Below are 14,382 nucleotides of genomic sequence, written 5' to 3' on the forward strand. Positions count from 1 at the left end.
TGTTGCATGAATGATATGACTGTAGTTCTGCAACATATTAATACTAGTATTATATTGAGATTCAACAGCAAGTATTGCAGCTAATGATGCTGTAAGGACCAATCAGCTCCCAGAATGCTGATAGAACTGAAACAGAAACATCGTGTGGGTCAGAATTACCAAACACATCCAGGGCAGCAAACAGAGGACGAAAGAAATCGCTTTTATTTTTTCCCCATTTATGAGAATTTGGTTTTTAACATTTATGCAAATGTACCCCAAGACAGTATAATAAAGCAAAGAAATATAGACAATGTATGCAATTATAACTGAAAACTTTAATGTTTTCATACCTTTAAACATATTTAAAGGCAAAAACATGGCACCAGTTATTCTCGTATCCAACAAAATATTCCTTTTTTGGGCATAAACAAGAAAGAACCAAAAGTTGTAAATATAATGTAAAAAAAAAAAAAAAAAAAATTATTTTTTTTTTAAATCGATCTTTAGACATATGAATCGATTTTTAGGAATTAATATGAGAATCGATTTAAAATTGGAGAATCGATTTTTTCAACACAGGCCTACTCCAAACATGGATGGTTCTGTTCATCCACAACAAGTCATTAACAAACTCCAATGGGAGCCAATTGAATTTCTAATTTTCAAAAGGTGGAATGAGCTGATGGAGAGTAGATGCAAGGCGCAGGCGTCACAAAAAAATGGAACTTTAAAAATGAAGATGTATTAGGAGTGTAACAATATATGGTGCCACAAAATTTCGTGATACAAAAACGTCACAATACGTGTCGTGGAGGTGACAAAGTGTATCGCGATATTGGAATATTAATATTAAACTATTGTGTTGACTAGTAACACGCATCCGAAAAAAGTCAAATCATACATGAGAAACTATTCAGTTTGTGGCAAAATATTTGTACTTGTATGAAACTGAAGATGCATAATGTAAACCTGACATTTACTTTTAGTTCAGTTTGTGGAAAATGGTTGGCCTGGCTTTCTCTTTAAAACTTAAACAGTTATAAAGCATTACAAACTGTAACAATAGGGCAAACGCACACCATTGTTTTATATTTTGTGTCTTTCAATTAAAAGACAATTTTTTCCAGTCATATGTTCCCATTCAAGGTTGTTAAAAAATACTGCTATAATATCGTATTGTATCGTTATCGTGACCTCAATATCGTGTATCGTACCGTATCGTGAGATTAGTGTATCGTTACACCCCTAAGATGTATTAACGTGTAGGAGAGTGGAATGTGCTCCGATGTTTGATGCATTGATGGTGTGGCTCACCTCGCCTTGGCGTCGCATTTTCGGAGAAGGACTGAAGAAATTGTGCAGGATGGAGAGGTCACTACTGAACAGAGCTGCTTCCTTCTCCACAATGTACTGCTTTAGAAGGGGGGAGACTTCATCCCCAAACAGAGCTTGGTTATCTTGCCAGATCTGTCTTTTCACCTCAACAGCACACACCTTGTACAGGTCTTTGTCAGCCATCACCATCTTTAGTTTCTTCTCTGGCACCTGTGAGAGGAAGCATGACATAATGAATAACAGGAATTCTTTAGCTTTTCAATCTGTTATCTTATTTATAATGGCATTATGCAGTATCAGCATAATGTCATTTCCATTTGCATCTATCTGTGGATTAAAATAATAATGAAAACTAGAAGATTTCAGGAAGTTTTGATATGGGCATGCCCTATTCGTCCCCTCTTGCTGCTTTGGTTTGGGGCTGTAGTGGTTGTGTTCAAGGTGGTAGTGTTTGTGTTCGGGGTGGTTCTATGTCAGGCCGCGTTCAGACTGCAGGCAAATCTGATTCATATCTGATTCCTTCTCATATCCGATTTTCAGGGCTGACTGTCCACACTGTTTTTAGCAAGTGTCCAAATCAGATCTGGCTCTGTTCAGACTGGGCCACATCATTGACTGATCTGACGGGTTGCCGTAGCAACGACGTCGGAGTGGAGGCGACACCCAGCGCGTGTATTGTGTGAAGTCATGTATTTTTTTTATATATAAAAAAATCCCAAAATATCTGGACCGTTTCTGATTGGGTCGGCACTGCGCATCAGAGAAGAGAAGTGTTCAGAACAAAACCATCAGCAAACTAACAAACCAACCAACAAAGCTCAGAGTTAACAAAACGAACCAGCAACTGGCAGCCCCGCTCCATAACCTCTCCTCCTAGGAGGAGAGGGGCTGACGGGCTGCAGGTTCAGGCTCACAGCGCGGCTGAAGGCTGATTTATGGTTCCGCGTTACACCAACGCAGACCTACGGCGTAGGGTACGCGGCGACCGTACGTGGAAATGCCGTCTTTTTTCTGCTATTAAAACATGATTTGTAATTGGAATTTGCAACACTTAAACTACAAATAATAGTTTTTGACGTGACATCAGAGATTGTACATGCTCTCTGTGAAAGGATGAGTAGCTCCACAACTGGAAATGGGCGGGTGGTTTGGAGCATCTGGGACAGTCATATCCGATCTGAGTGTTTGGATGTTCAGACTGAGACGCATCTGCCCAATCGGATCGGATATGAAACTACCTCCCGGAGGTGGTTTCCATCTGGTTTGCAAAAATCGGATATCATGCGGTTTGGGACTGTTCAGACTTCAAAAGAGTCATCCAGTTTCAATCTGGATGGGCTAAAAATCGGATATTTGCCTGCAGTCTGAACGCGGCCTCAGTTTGAAAGGTTTATGGTTGTATTGCAATCATTCCTGTGCCCCCCACAGCGGGTGTGGTTTAGGGTTGTTAATAAACCACACCCCCTGCTTCAGGGTTGTGTAGTTTAGGGTGATTAATAATGGCCAAGAAGTAGTTTAGGGTTGTTAATAAACCGTTAAAAGTTGTTAATAAACCTTTGGTGATGGGGCCATTTTGCAGGCATTTTGACTTAAAATTCACGTAAATCACAGCTTCATGAAATTTGAATATGTTGTAGTCCGCAGCGAGTTTTGAAACAATTGAATCATGTCCCTACGATAACCTGTTGCCTAGCAACAAGTGTCCAATGGAGATTTTTTTTTAATTGAAAGTTTAATATCTCAAAAAACTGTAATAATTGGCGTAATGAGGTTGAAAGATCTTTTGGTCCGAAGTGAACTGAGTCTGGAAACATTTGAATGATGTCGCTACGATAAAGTTCGGCCGAGCAATAAGCGTCCGAATTCTGATCTTTTTTTCCTGCTTCTTGGCATCTAGCGTTGCCACGGTAACACATTTGGCCTAGAAAAGTAATGCCCTTCGAGGCACGATGGAGACGCATCTAACGATGTATGCTATGTGTGAGTGCACGTTCCGGTTCAGGCTACCTTAACGGATAGGTTTTTGTTTTTCACCATGGTAAAAAACCCCATCCGAATGAATGGGGCCATTTGGCCTGGATTTTGACAAGAAATTTCCTTAAATCGCAGCTTCATGAAATTTGAATATGTTGAAGTCCACAGCGTGTCGAGTCAGGGAACATTTGTACGTCAAATGGAATTCATTTTTAAATTGAAAGTTAAGTATTGCAAAAACTGTAATAATTGGTATAATGAGGTTGTTTAGTGCCGATCGGCCGTGTTTGAAAGTTGAATGATGTCTTTATGATAAAGCTCGGCCGAGTAAGAGGATGGAATTTTTGCCCTTTTCTTTTGCTTGCTAGCCGCTAGCGTTGCCACGGTAACACTTTTGACTGAGAAAAGTAATGCCCATCGAGGCACGATGGAGACGCATCTAACGGTGTATGCCATGCCTGGGTGCACGTTCCGGTTCGAGCCACATTAACGGACGAAAAAGTGTGCGGAATAAGAAGAAGAAGAAAAGGGAAACCTTTTCTGTATACTATTATATCGCCTTCATTTTTCAAGTTTTCTCGGGCGTGTTTTATTTTTTGGGGATGTTTTTCTTCCATATCAGAGCGGGGTCATGCTGTACACCGGCTGCTGTGCAGTGGGACTTTTGCGACTTTAGCTTTCTAGCAAAATGCTGGCAACATTGCCCTTTGGGCCGTTTTGGACAATTGCAATGTAGTCAATAAATAAATAATAAATAAATAAATATTTAATAATAAATAATATTAGCATTGCTACTCCTTGGTGGTGAGATGACATCAATGTATATTTGTGTGCAATATTGGGATATACACACTTGCCTTGGGTAGATGCTTTAGCACTTGCATTACCACTGGCTGAATGGATGGCATTTTCACAAGTGGAAAGCTCTTCTCCAGCAGCTCTTCAAGTTTTCCATATCTGTACAAATACATAAAAAACAATAGTTCAGATAGGTCCCTGAGAAACCCTGTACCGCTTTCCAGTGTCAAGTGTCAGCCAATGAGAGTGTTGCTGCTGCTGCCAGGCTGTGTGCTGGGTTGGTGTGTTGTTGTGGATGAACAGGGATGTGGTTGGGGGGTCTGTGAGTAGGACAGCCTTATCGTGGCCCGGGTCTCCGGGTCCTGCCAGTGGTGCTGGTCCTCCCCGGTGGGAAGGGAACAGCCGGTGCCAGTGTGCCGGAGGGGGATCTGGAGCGGTCTGATATGACGAGGATGTTGGTGGCAGTAAACAATGATGATAATTACTGCCATTGTTATAGTCAGAAGGCTCCTGGTTCCACTCCCTGGCCAGACAGGAGTCTTTCTGTGTGGAGATGGCATGTTCTCCATGTGCTTGCACCCCCCCTATTTTCTCTTTTGTGCATGTTTGCAGGCCGAAGCTTCAGGAGCTGCATGCTGACCTGCAGTCCCCCCCTCTGATCATCCCACTGCTGCTTCCACCTACCTGTGTGGATGTCTGCTATGTGCCTTCAGACATCCTGGCCTGCCCCCCCCCTGGTCCAGGTTTCTACCCCCTTATGATCCAGGTCCTGGTCCAGGTTTCTCCTTATGACCCAGGTCCTGGTCCAGGTTTCTACCCCCTTATGATCCAGGTCCTGGTCCAGGTTTCTACCCCCTTATGATCCAGGTCCTGGTCCAGGTTTCTACCCCCTTATGACCCAGGTCCTGGTCCAGGTTTCTACCCCCTTATGATCCAGGTCCTGGTCCAGGTTTCTACCCCCTTATGACCCAGGTCCTGGTCCAGGTTTCTACCCCCTTATGATCCAGGTCCTGGTCCAGGTTTCTCCTTATGATCCAGGTCCTGGTCCAGGTTTCTTCCTGAATAAAGGGGAGTTTTTCCTTACCTTACGAGGCTTTTCTCCCACTAGGGGAGTTTTTACCTGCCGTTGTTTATGTAATAATTGCTCGGGGGTTTATGTTCTGGGTCTCTGGAAAGATCCTAGAGACAACTTCTGTTAATAGACCCTATATGACTTAAATTGAATTGAATTTATGAGATTAATTTCCAATGACGCAGTCATAGCCAGTGGACTGTTCTTTCTGAAAAGGGAAGAAGGGAAAGGGGGCGGGGGCTGGGGGGAGGCAACTCCATACACATCTGTATGTACATACACACCACTGGATATAGGGTTTTGTATGTTTAATTGAGTGTATATATATGACTGCATGCATATACATGACCTTTTATTATTATTAACAAATACGAACACTTAAAAGGGTATATGTATGCATATGTCTATTTCATCCTGCAGAATTTGGCATTAATCATTAATATATGTGCAGTAAAATGGGACAAAAAAAACAATCAAAATGAAAATGAGCATTGATATACCTGTCTTCATCCTTTCCTTCTGCAATGGTAGCAACCCGCTCCATCAGTTTCTCTCGGAGCTCATCAAAGACGGACTGGTGAAACTCCAGCCGAGGCGTCCCATGGAGGTCCAGGAAGGGCAGAGCCGACTGGAGCGTTGGCAGCAGGATACCATTCTCCATCTGCAGCCATGAAGCCATCAAGTATCCATCAACAACTCCCTCTTAAAACACACCAACTCATTTACTAATGACTGGTAAGTCAGTAAAAATACATTTATATAGCACCTTTCAGGGTGAAAATCACAAAATGCTTCACAATAAAATATGTCACAAAATGAAAAATAGGTTTACATGGAAAACACGTTTGATGGTCTTTCTCCAATTCCTCTCCAGGTCTGGGGGTTGGGAAGGTTCTGATTGGATAGGGGGGGGACCGGAAGTTAAACTACCGGAAGAAAAACTTAGCCGCTACAACTTTGAAAAGCTCATAATTTTGATGTTTCCTGTTTTCATCTGTTCTTTTAATTATTTCCAGGTCCTCCAACCTATTTCTTAAATAAATGGTCTCTGCTCTTGACCAGCGTTTACTGCGTGCTGCCATCTTGAAACTTTGTTTGTAAAACCAGCCCAGCGTGGAATATAAGTGTCATGGAGACAGACGGGGGAGGGAACGAGCAGAAAGAAAGAGCTTGTGTAGAGCACCAGGGCCACTTCCAGTCCCATGAGCAGGTTTAACATGCAGATAAGCTTTTACTGTATTATCTGTAGGGGTGGGCAAAAATATCGATATGGCAATATATAGCGATACTTTTCCAGCCGATTCAATATCGATATTCAAAATTTGAATATGGTTTTTTTTTTTTTTATCCACGATTTTTTTCCCATTCTATCCCCCAGTGCTCCTACCTAAGTGACAGTCCTGGGCATTACCACTCTCTACCAACCCTGGGAGGGCCCTGCACTGAGCTCAGGTTTTATTTCACGTTTTATTTCATTTTATAATTTATTTTTTATATAACACAATTGCCTGTCCTTAAAAAATGAAAAATAATGGCCAGAGGTTTATTTATTTATGGATTTATATCTATACTGACTGATCACTGTGCCTGTCCTTGGTTTTAGTACCATCTTTCTTGTGTTAATTATCATTTGCCACATAATTAAAGCAACCTCATACTAAATTTAATGTTAATTTCATATGATGTAAATAATATGAAAAACATATACAAATATGTTGTAACTTTAGCTTGTATAGTTATAATAAAACATTGTTTTGACTCAGTTTGTCCCATGAATTGTCACTATAATCTGATGAACGTGCAACTCGGATTTTAAGATCCATCACTATCATCTGATCTACATATATACAACTTGGATTTTAAGATGTGTAATGCATTTTTAAATTTTTCGGTGAAATATGTAGAATATAATAATCGGGATATCGCAATGTGTATCGTATCGTGGCTCAAGTATCGTGATGCGTATCGCATCGTGAGGTCCTTCCCAATACCCACCCCTAATTATCTGGGTGTTTTAGTTTAACTACGAGTAGTTCAGCCCCAGTCCATTTAAGCTGGATTTAGATATTGACAAATATTTTAGCAGCTTCAATTTCAGTCACACTAAGGATGGATTTTCTGAACGTCATATAAATGACGTGATTGTGTCCAGGGCTCGACCTTACAGGAGCTTTCAGCCTCTAGTCTTCCCTGGTCTTGTACCAATGAGAGCACAGGAGGGAATATCAACTGATTTTTGTCCGCTGTGCCCAAGCCAGTCGTTATTCGCACTCATTGCACTCGTATTCCAATAATTGTCTTTTTGCTGAAGGTACTGATTTTGAGGTTATCTACAAATTATTTTGTTTACATAGATTTCCTTTTAGGACTACATTGAATAAACCCACACTCATTAAAACAATTTTACAGCAGAAAACAGGAAAAATTGAGGTGTAAAATTCCAAATACTTGATTAAAAGTTTGAACGCCTGGTATTGCTTTCATCTATTTCTCCATAATCTCTGACATTGACTACCAGATCCAAGTTCAGGAATAAGTGATCTACATATGCATGAAATATCAAACACTTTTGCTGTAGAAAATCTGAGAGATTAATGTATAAAATTAACCTATTTTACTTCATTATAAGACACAATGGATACTCCAGTGTGTCTGAAAATTAAATGGATACTCACATACTGTTTTTGTGGTTCTATGGAAATGGTATTTATTCATAATCTCTATAAATAACTACCAGATTTCACTTTAAGACTAAATCAACTACTCACATCCTCATGTTGAAACACTTTTACAGTAAAGAATTGGAGAAATGGAGGTATGAAATTGAAATATTTTATTCCATTAAAAAAGATTGAATGTCTTATTTAGCTTGATGTACTGTGGAAATGTATTTCTCCATAATCTCTCGTACTAACTCCCGTACTTCTTTTCAGGACTGAGTTGATAACCCACACCCTCATTTTTACACACTTTTACTGTAGAAAAGGAGAGAAATGGTGATAGATACGAAAATGTTTGACATTAGCAAAAAAAGGTTGAACGTTTTTTTTGCTTGAAGTACTGTTTGAGAAACTGGAAAACAGTATTTCTCCATAATCTCTGGGAATAACTCCCATACCTATCTTCGGGAAATAATTACTACAAGCAGACTTAATTTCAAACACACTGGAACAACACAAGGATAAGATTAAAGTCCAGATACAGTGGGGAGAACAAGTGTTTGATACACTGCCGATTTTGCAGGTTTTCCCACTTGAAAAGCATGTAGAAGTCTGTAATTTTTATCATAGGTACTCTTCAACTGTGAGTGATGGAATCTAAAAAAAAAAAATCCAGAAAATCACATTGTATGATTTTTAAGTAATTAATTTGCATTTTATTGCATGACATAAGTATTTGATCACCTGTCAACCAGTAAGACTTCCGGCTCTCACAGACCTGTTAGTTCTTCTTTAAGAAGCCCTCCTGTTCTCCACTCATTACCTGTATTAACTGCACCTGTTTGAACTTGTTACCTGTATAAAAGACACCTGTCCACACACTCAATCAAACAAACTCCAACCTCTCCACAATGGCCAAGACCAGAGAGCTGTGTAAGGACATCAGGGATAAAATTGTAGACCTGCACAAGGCTGGGATGGGCTACAGGACAATAGGCAAGCAGCTTGGTGAGAAGGCAACAACTGTTGGCACAATTATTAGAAAATGGAAGAAGTTCAAGATGACGGTCAATCTCCCTCGGTCTGGGGCTCCATGCAAAATCTCACCTGGTGGGGCATCAATGATCATGAGGAAGGTGAGAGATCAGCCCAGAACTACACGGCAGGACCTGGTCAATGACCTGAAGAGAGCTGGGACCACAGTCTCAAAGAAAACCATTAGTAACACACTACGCCGTCATGGATTAAAATCCTGCAGCGCACGCAAGGTCCCCCTGCTCAAGCCAGTGCATGTCAAGGCCCGTCTGAAGTTTGCCAATGACCATCTGGATGATCCAGAGGAGGAATGGGAGAAGGTCATGTGGTCTGATGAGACTAAAATAGAGCTTTATGGTCTAAACTCCATTCGCCGTGTTTGGAGGAAGAAGAAGGATGAGTACAACCCCAAGAACACCATCCCAACCGTGAAGCATGGAGGTGGAAACATCATTCTTTGGGGATGCGTTTCTGCAAAGGGGACAGGACGACTACACCGTATTGAGGGGAGGATGGATGGGGCCATGTATCGCGAGATCTTGGCCAACAACCTCCTTCCCTCAGTAAGAGCATTGAAGATGGGTCGTGGCTGGGTCTTCCAGCATGACAACGACCCGAAACACACAGCCAGGGCAACTAAGGAGTGGCTCCGTAAGAAGCATTTCAAGGTCCTGGAGTGGCCTGGCCAGTCTCCAGACCTGAACCCAATAGAAAATCTTTGGAGGGAGCTGAAAGTCCGTATTGCCCAGCGACAGCCCCGAAACCTGAAGGATCTGGAGAAGATCTGTATGGAGGAGTGGGCCAAAATCCCTGCTGCAGTGTGTGCAAACCTGGTCAAGAACTACAGGAAACGTCTGATCTCTGTAATTGCAAACAAAGGTTTCTGTACCAAATATTAAGTTCTGTTTTTCTGATGTATCAAATACTTATGTTATGCAATAAAATGCAAATTAATTACTTAAAAATCATACAATGTGATTTTCTGGATTTTTTTTTAGATTCCATCACTCACAGTTGAAGAGTACCTATGATAAAAATTACAGACATGCTTTTCAAGTGGGAAAACTTGCAAAATCGGCAGTGTATCAAATACTTGTTCTCCCCACTGTAATAATAAAGTTACATACTAAACACTTGGGGGAAAAAATATGAAGTTGTGTAAAGTGGTGTTTTCACAGTAACTGATATGCCATAGTAAACCTTTCTACTAAAGGATGTAAGGAAACAACAACATGGAGGAAAGAGCTTGTTCTGCGATTGGAGCCATGTCGGAGGAAAGAAGGAACGGGACAGTAATAATAAGACCAATTATTCACAAAAAAAACCCCAAGTAAACAAAGAATAAGATTGATGAATAGTTAATCAGGCAAAATTATACTGATGCACAGAACAGGCCATTAGATGTCACAAATATTTTTTTGAAGGGTGTAATGCTATATTATTCCAACAGATTATGTTAAAAAAAAAAAAAGAATTTCGTTGAAAAAAAAATATTTATGGATGAACATTTTTTCTTAAGAAAATAGAAACGCTGTCTTTTTAAACTTCTTTAAAATATAACACCTTTCCACAGAACTACAAAAACAGTATGCGATGCAAAGTATCCATTGAACCCTTTTTAAGTAAAATAAAAATCTGGTAGTTATTTATAGAGATTATGAATAAATACCATTTCCATAGAACCACAAAAACAGTATGTGAGTATCCATTTAATTTTCAGACACACTAGAGTATCCATTGTGTCTTATAATGAAGTAAAATAGGTTAATTTTATACATTAATCTCTCAGATTTTCTACAGCAAAAGTGTTTGATATTTCATGTAGAGCAGTTATTTCTGAACTTGGATCTGGCAGTCAATGTCAGACATTATGGAGGAATAGAAGTGTTTTTACCGTCTCAAACATCATACATGATGGCATTTCATAAATTACTACTGAACTTAAACCAGCCATCGACCAATTAATAATGTACGGATTTATAATTGATCAACACAAGGATATATGTTATTTAAACTTTTGTCTGATTATTTTGTGTTGAAATCTTATTTTGAAACCCGGAAGTTGTATTTGAGCCGCGTTCAATAGGTCCCCCCTTAGAGACTGGAAAACGAGTCAAACACAAGCGCAATCATTCTGCACTTTTCTTCACCAAAAAAGAAAAAAAACAGCTGCTAAAAAGACCAAATAAAAAAAAGAATATGAAAAAAAGACTGCAAATTCAGATACATAAACAACCCAGAAAAATATGCTATAGGGAGGGGGTTATTATTTACTTCTTTCGTTGAAATGTACAACAATTAGCCTGATACAGAAACACCCTCTCGCTGGTGAAGAGCATGTTGGAGCATCCGAGATGCACTGCATTTAAAGATTGATGAAGACAGTTTTAAAAGCACACACTTTGTAATGTACAGCTTCTTGTTTGAATGCAGCGTTACCTGAAACTGATCGATCGCTTTCAGGGGCTCCGTGCAGTTCGTGAGAGTTTCTTTAAGATCCTCGCCGTTGGAGATTCCGAGCTCAGACAGCCCCGCAAACATGATGGTTCTGATGTTATCATCAACTTTGGAATTTGTGGATGAAAAAATAATGTTCTCGTTGAATTTTCTACTATTAAAAACACGTCCCAAAACAATGATTGCCGCTGACAACTTCACGTGAGGCAACTCCATAAACGGTCCGTCAGAAACACTCGCGGTGAATGTGTTCCGGGTGCTGCTCTCTTGGCCTATTGTTACAGTATTAGGATTATTATGGCCAAAGCACCGAAAATTGAACAATTTCATTGTTATCCAAAGGTTTATTATTTTTCCAGTCTTATTTATGTGAATATTATATTTTAAAATTCTGAGCAAATGTTTGTGGTGATCAGGATGCAAGAAAAACATATAGCCTACCACAAATCTAGTTTAAGGATGGGCGTGACATAAAGTTGAAAATAGCACCATAGCTTTCAACATAACTATTGTTTAAGCATTTCAGATACACTCAAATCCTGTGGGAATACATATATGTGTAATAAAGGAGAAGCTAGTAAAAAAAAGATTTATCTATGGATATATTTTGTTTGCTTATCACTCAGCAACCTTTTTTTATTTGGTGTCAGGATGTCAGCAAGCATCTACCAGAAATCCACATAGACACTAACTATAGGTTAACTAAACACTGACTAGAGGTTTACTAAACACTAACTAGAGGTTTACTAACACTAACTACAGGTTTACTAACACTAACTAGAGGTTAACTAAACACTAACTAGAGGTTTACTGACACTAACTACAGGTTTACTAACACTAACTAGAGGTTTACTAAACACTAACTAGAGGTTTACTGACACTAACTACAGGTTTACTAACACTAACTACAGGTTTACTAACACTAACTAGAGGTTTACTAAACACTAACTAGAGGTTTACTGACACTAACTACAGGTTTACTAACACTAACTAGAGGTTTACTAAACACTAACTAGAGGTTTACTGACACTAACTAGAGGTTTACTAACACTAACTACAGGTTTACTAACACTAACTAGAGGTTAACTAAACACTAACTAGAGGTTTACTGACACTAACTACAGGTTTACTAACACTAACTAGAGGTTAACTAAACACTAACTAGAGGTTTACTAACACTAACTAGAGGTTTACTGACACTAACTAGAGGTTTATTAAACACTAACTAGAGGTTAACTAAACACTAACTAGAGGTTTACTAAACACTAACTAGAGGTTTACTGACACTAACTACAGGTTTACTAACACTAACTAGAGGTTAACTAAACACTAACTAGAGGTTTACTGACACTAACTACATGTTTACTAACACTAACTAGATGTTTACTAAACACTAACTAGAGGTTTATTAAACACTAACCAGAGGTTAACTAACACTAACTAGATGTTTACTAAACACTAACTAGAGGTTTACTAAACACTAACTAGAGGTTTATTAAACACTAACTAGAGGTTAACTAACACTAACTAGAGGTTTATTAAACACTAACTAGAGGTTTACTAACACTAACTAGAGGTTTACTAAACACTAACTAGAGGTTTACTAACACTAACTAGAGGTTTATTAAACACTAACTAGAGGTTTACTAAATACTAACTAGAGGTTAATTAAACACTAACTAGAGGTTTACTAACACTAACTAGAGGTTTACTAAACACTAACTAGAGGTTTACTAAACACTAATTAGATGTTTACTAAACACTAACTAGAGGTTTATTAAACACTAACTAGAGGTTTATTAAACACTAACTAGAGGTTTACTAAACACTAACTAGAGGTTTATTAAACACTAACTAGAGGTTTACTAACACTAACTAGAGGTTTATTAAACACTAACTAGAGGTTTACTAACACTAACTAGAGGTTTACTAACACTAACTAGATGTTTACTAAACACTAACTAGAGGTTTATTAAACACTAACCAGAGGTTAACTAACACTAACTAGATGTTTACTAAACACTAACTAGAGGTTTACTAAACACTAACTAGAGGTTTATTAAACACTAACTAGAGGTTAACTAACACTAACTAGAGGTTTATTAAACACTAACTAGAGGTTTACTAACACTAACTAGAGGTTTACTAAACACTAACTAGAGGTTTACTAACACTAACTAGAGGTTTATTAAACACTAACTAGAGGTTTACTAAATACTAACTAGAGGTTAATTAAACACTAACTAGAGGTTTACTAACACTAACTAGAGGTTTACTAAACACTAACTAGAGGTTTACTAAACACTAATTAGATGTTTACTAAACACTAACTAGAGGTTTATTAAACACTAACTAGAGGTTTATTAAACACTAACTAGAGGTTTACTAAACACTAACTAGAGGTTTATTAAACACTAACTAGAGGTTTACTAACACTAACTAGAGGTTTATTAAACACTAACTAGAGGTTTACTAACACTAACTAGAGGTTTACTAACACTAACTAGATGTTTACTAACACTAACTAGAGGTTTACTAACACTAACTAGATGTTTACTAACACTAACTAGAGGTTTACTAACACTAACTAGAGGTTTACTAACACTAACTAGATGTTTACTAACACTAACTAGATGTTTACTAACACTAACTAGATGTTTACTAACACTAACTAGAGGTTTACTAACACTAACTAGAGGTTTACTAAACACTAACTAGAGGTTTATTAACACTAACTAGAGGTTTATTAAACACTAACTAGAGGTTTACTAAACACTAACTAGAGGTTTATTAAACACTAACTAGAGGTTTACTAAACACTAACTAGAGGTTTACTAACACTAACTAGAGGTTTACTAACACTAACTAGAGGTTTATTAAACACTAACTAGAGGTTTACTAAACACTAACTAGAGGTTTATTAAACACTAACTAGAGGTTTACTAAACACTAACTAGAGGTTAACTAAACACTAACTAGAGGTTTACTAAACACTAACTAGAGGTTTATTAAACACTAACTAGATGTTTACTAACACTAACTAGAGGTTTACTAACACTAACTAGAGGT

General features: G+C 38.5%; 1 protein-coding gene across 3 annotated transcripts in view; it reads right to left on the reverse strand.

Moving 5' to 3' along the window:
* The window catches only part of nelfb (negative elongation factor complex member B), a 44,038-nt gene extending 32,507 nt beyond the window's left edge, over positions 1 to 11,531 (reverse strand). For all 3 annotated transcript variants that reach the window (XM_061730203.1, XM_061730204.1, XM_061730205.1), the window contains exons 1-4: positions 11,296 to 11,531; positions 5,662 to 5,822; positions 4,149 to 4,248; positions 1,297 to 1,527 (exon numbers count right to left, since the gene is read on the reverse strand). In XM_061730203.1, the coding sequence (XP_061586187.1) occupies positions 1,297 to 1,527; positions 4,149 to 4,248; positions 5,662 to 5,822; positions 11,296 to 11,529 (726 nt within the window). In that variant the 5' untranslated portion in view covers positions 11,530 to 11,531. The remainder of the gene's footprint in view (positions 1 to 1,296; positions 1,528 to 4,148; positions 4,249 to 5,661; positions 5,823 to 11,295) is intronic.
* Between the last annotated feature and the right edge of the window lie 2,851 nt (positions 11,532 to 14,382).

Source organism: Cololabis saira, chromosome 9 (assembly GCF_033807715.1).
Source record: "Cololabis saira isolate AMF1-May2022 chromosome 9, fColSai1.1, whole genome shotgun sequence".
Classification (NCBI taxonomy): Eukaryota; Metazoa; Chordata; class Actinopteri; order Beloniformes; family Belonidae; genus Cololabis; species Cololabis saira.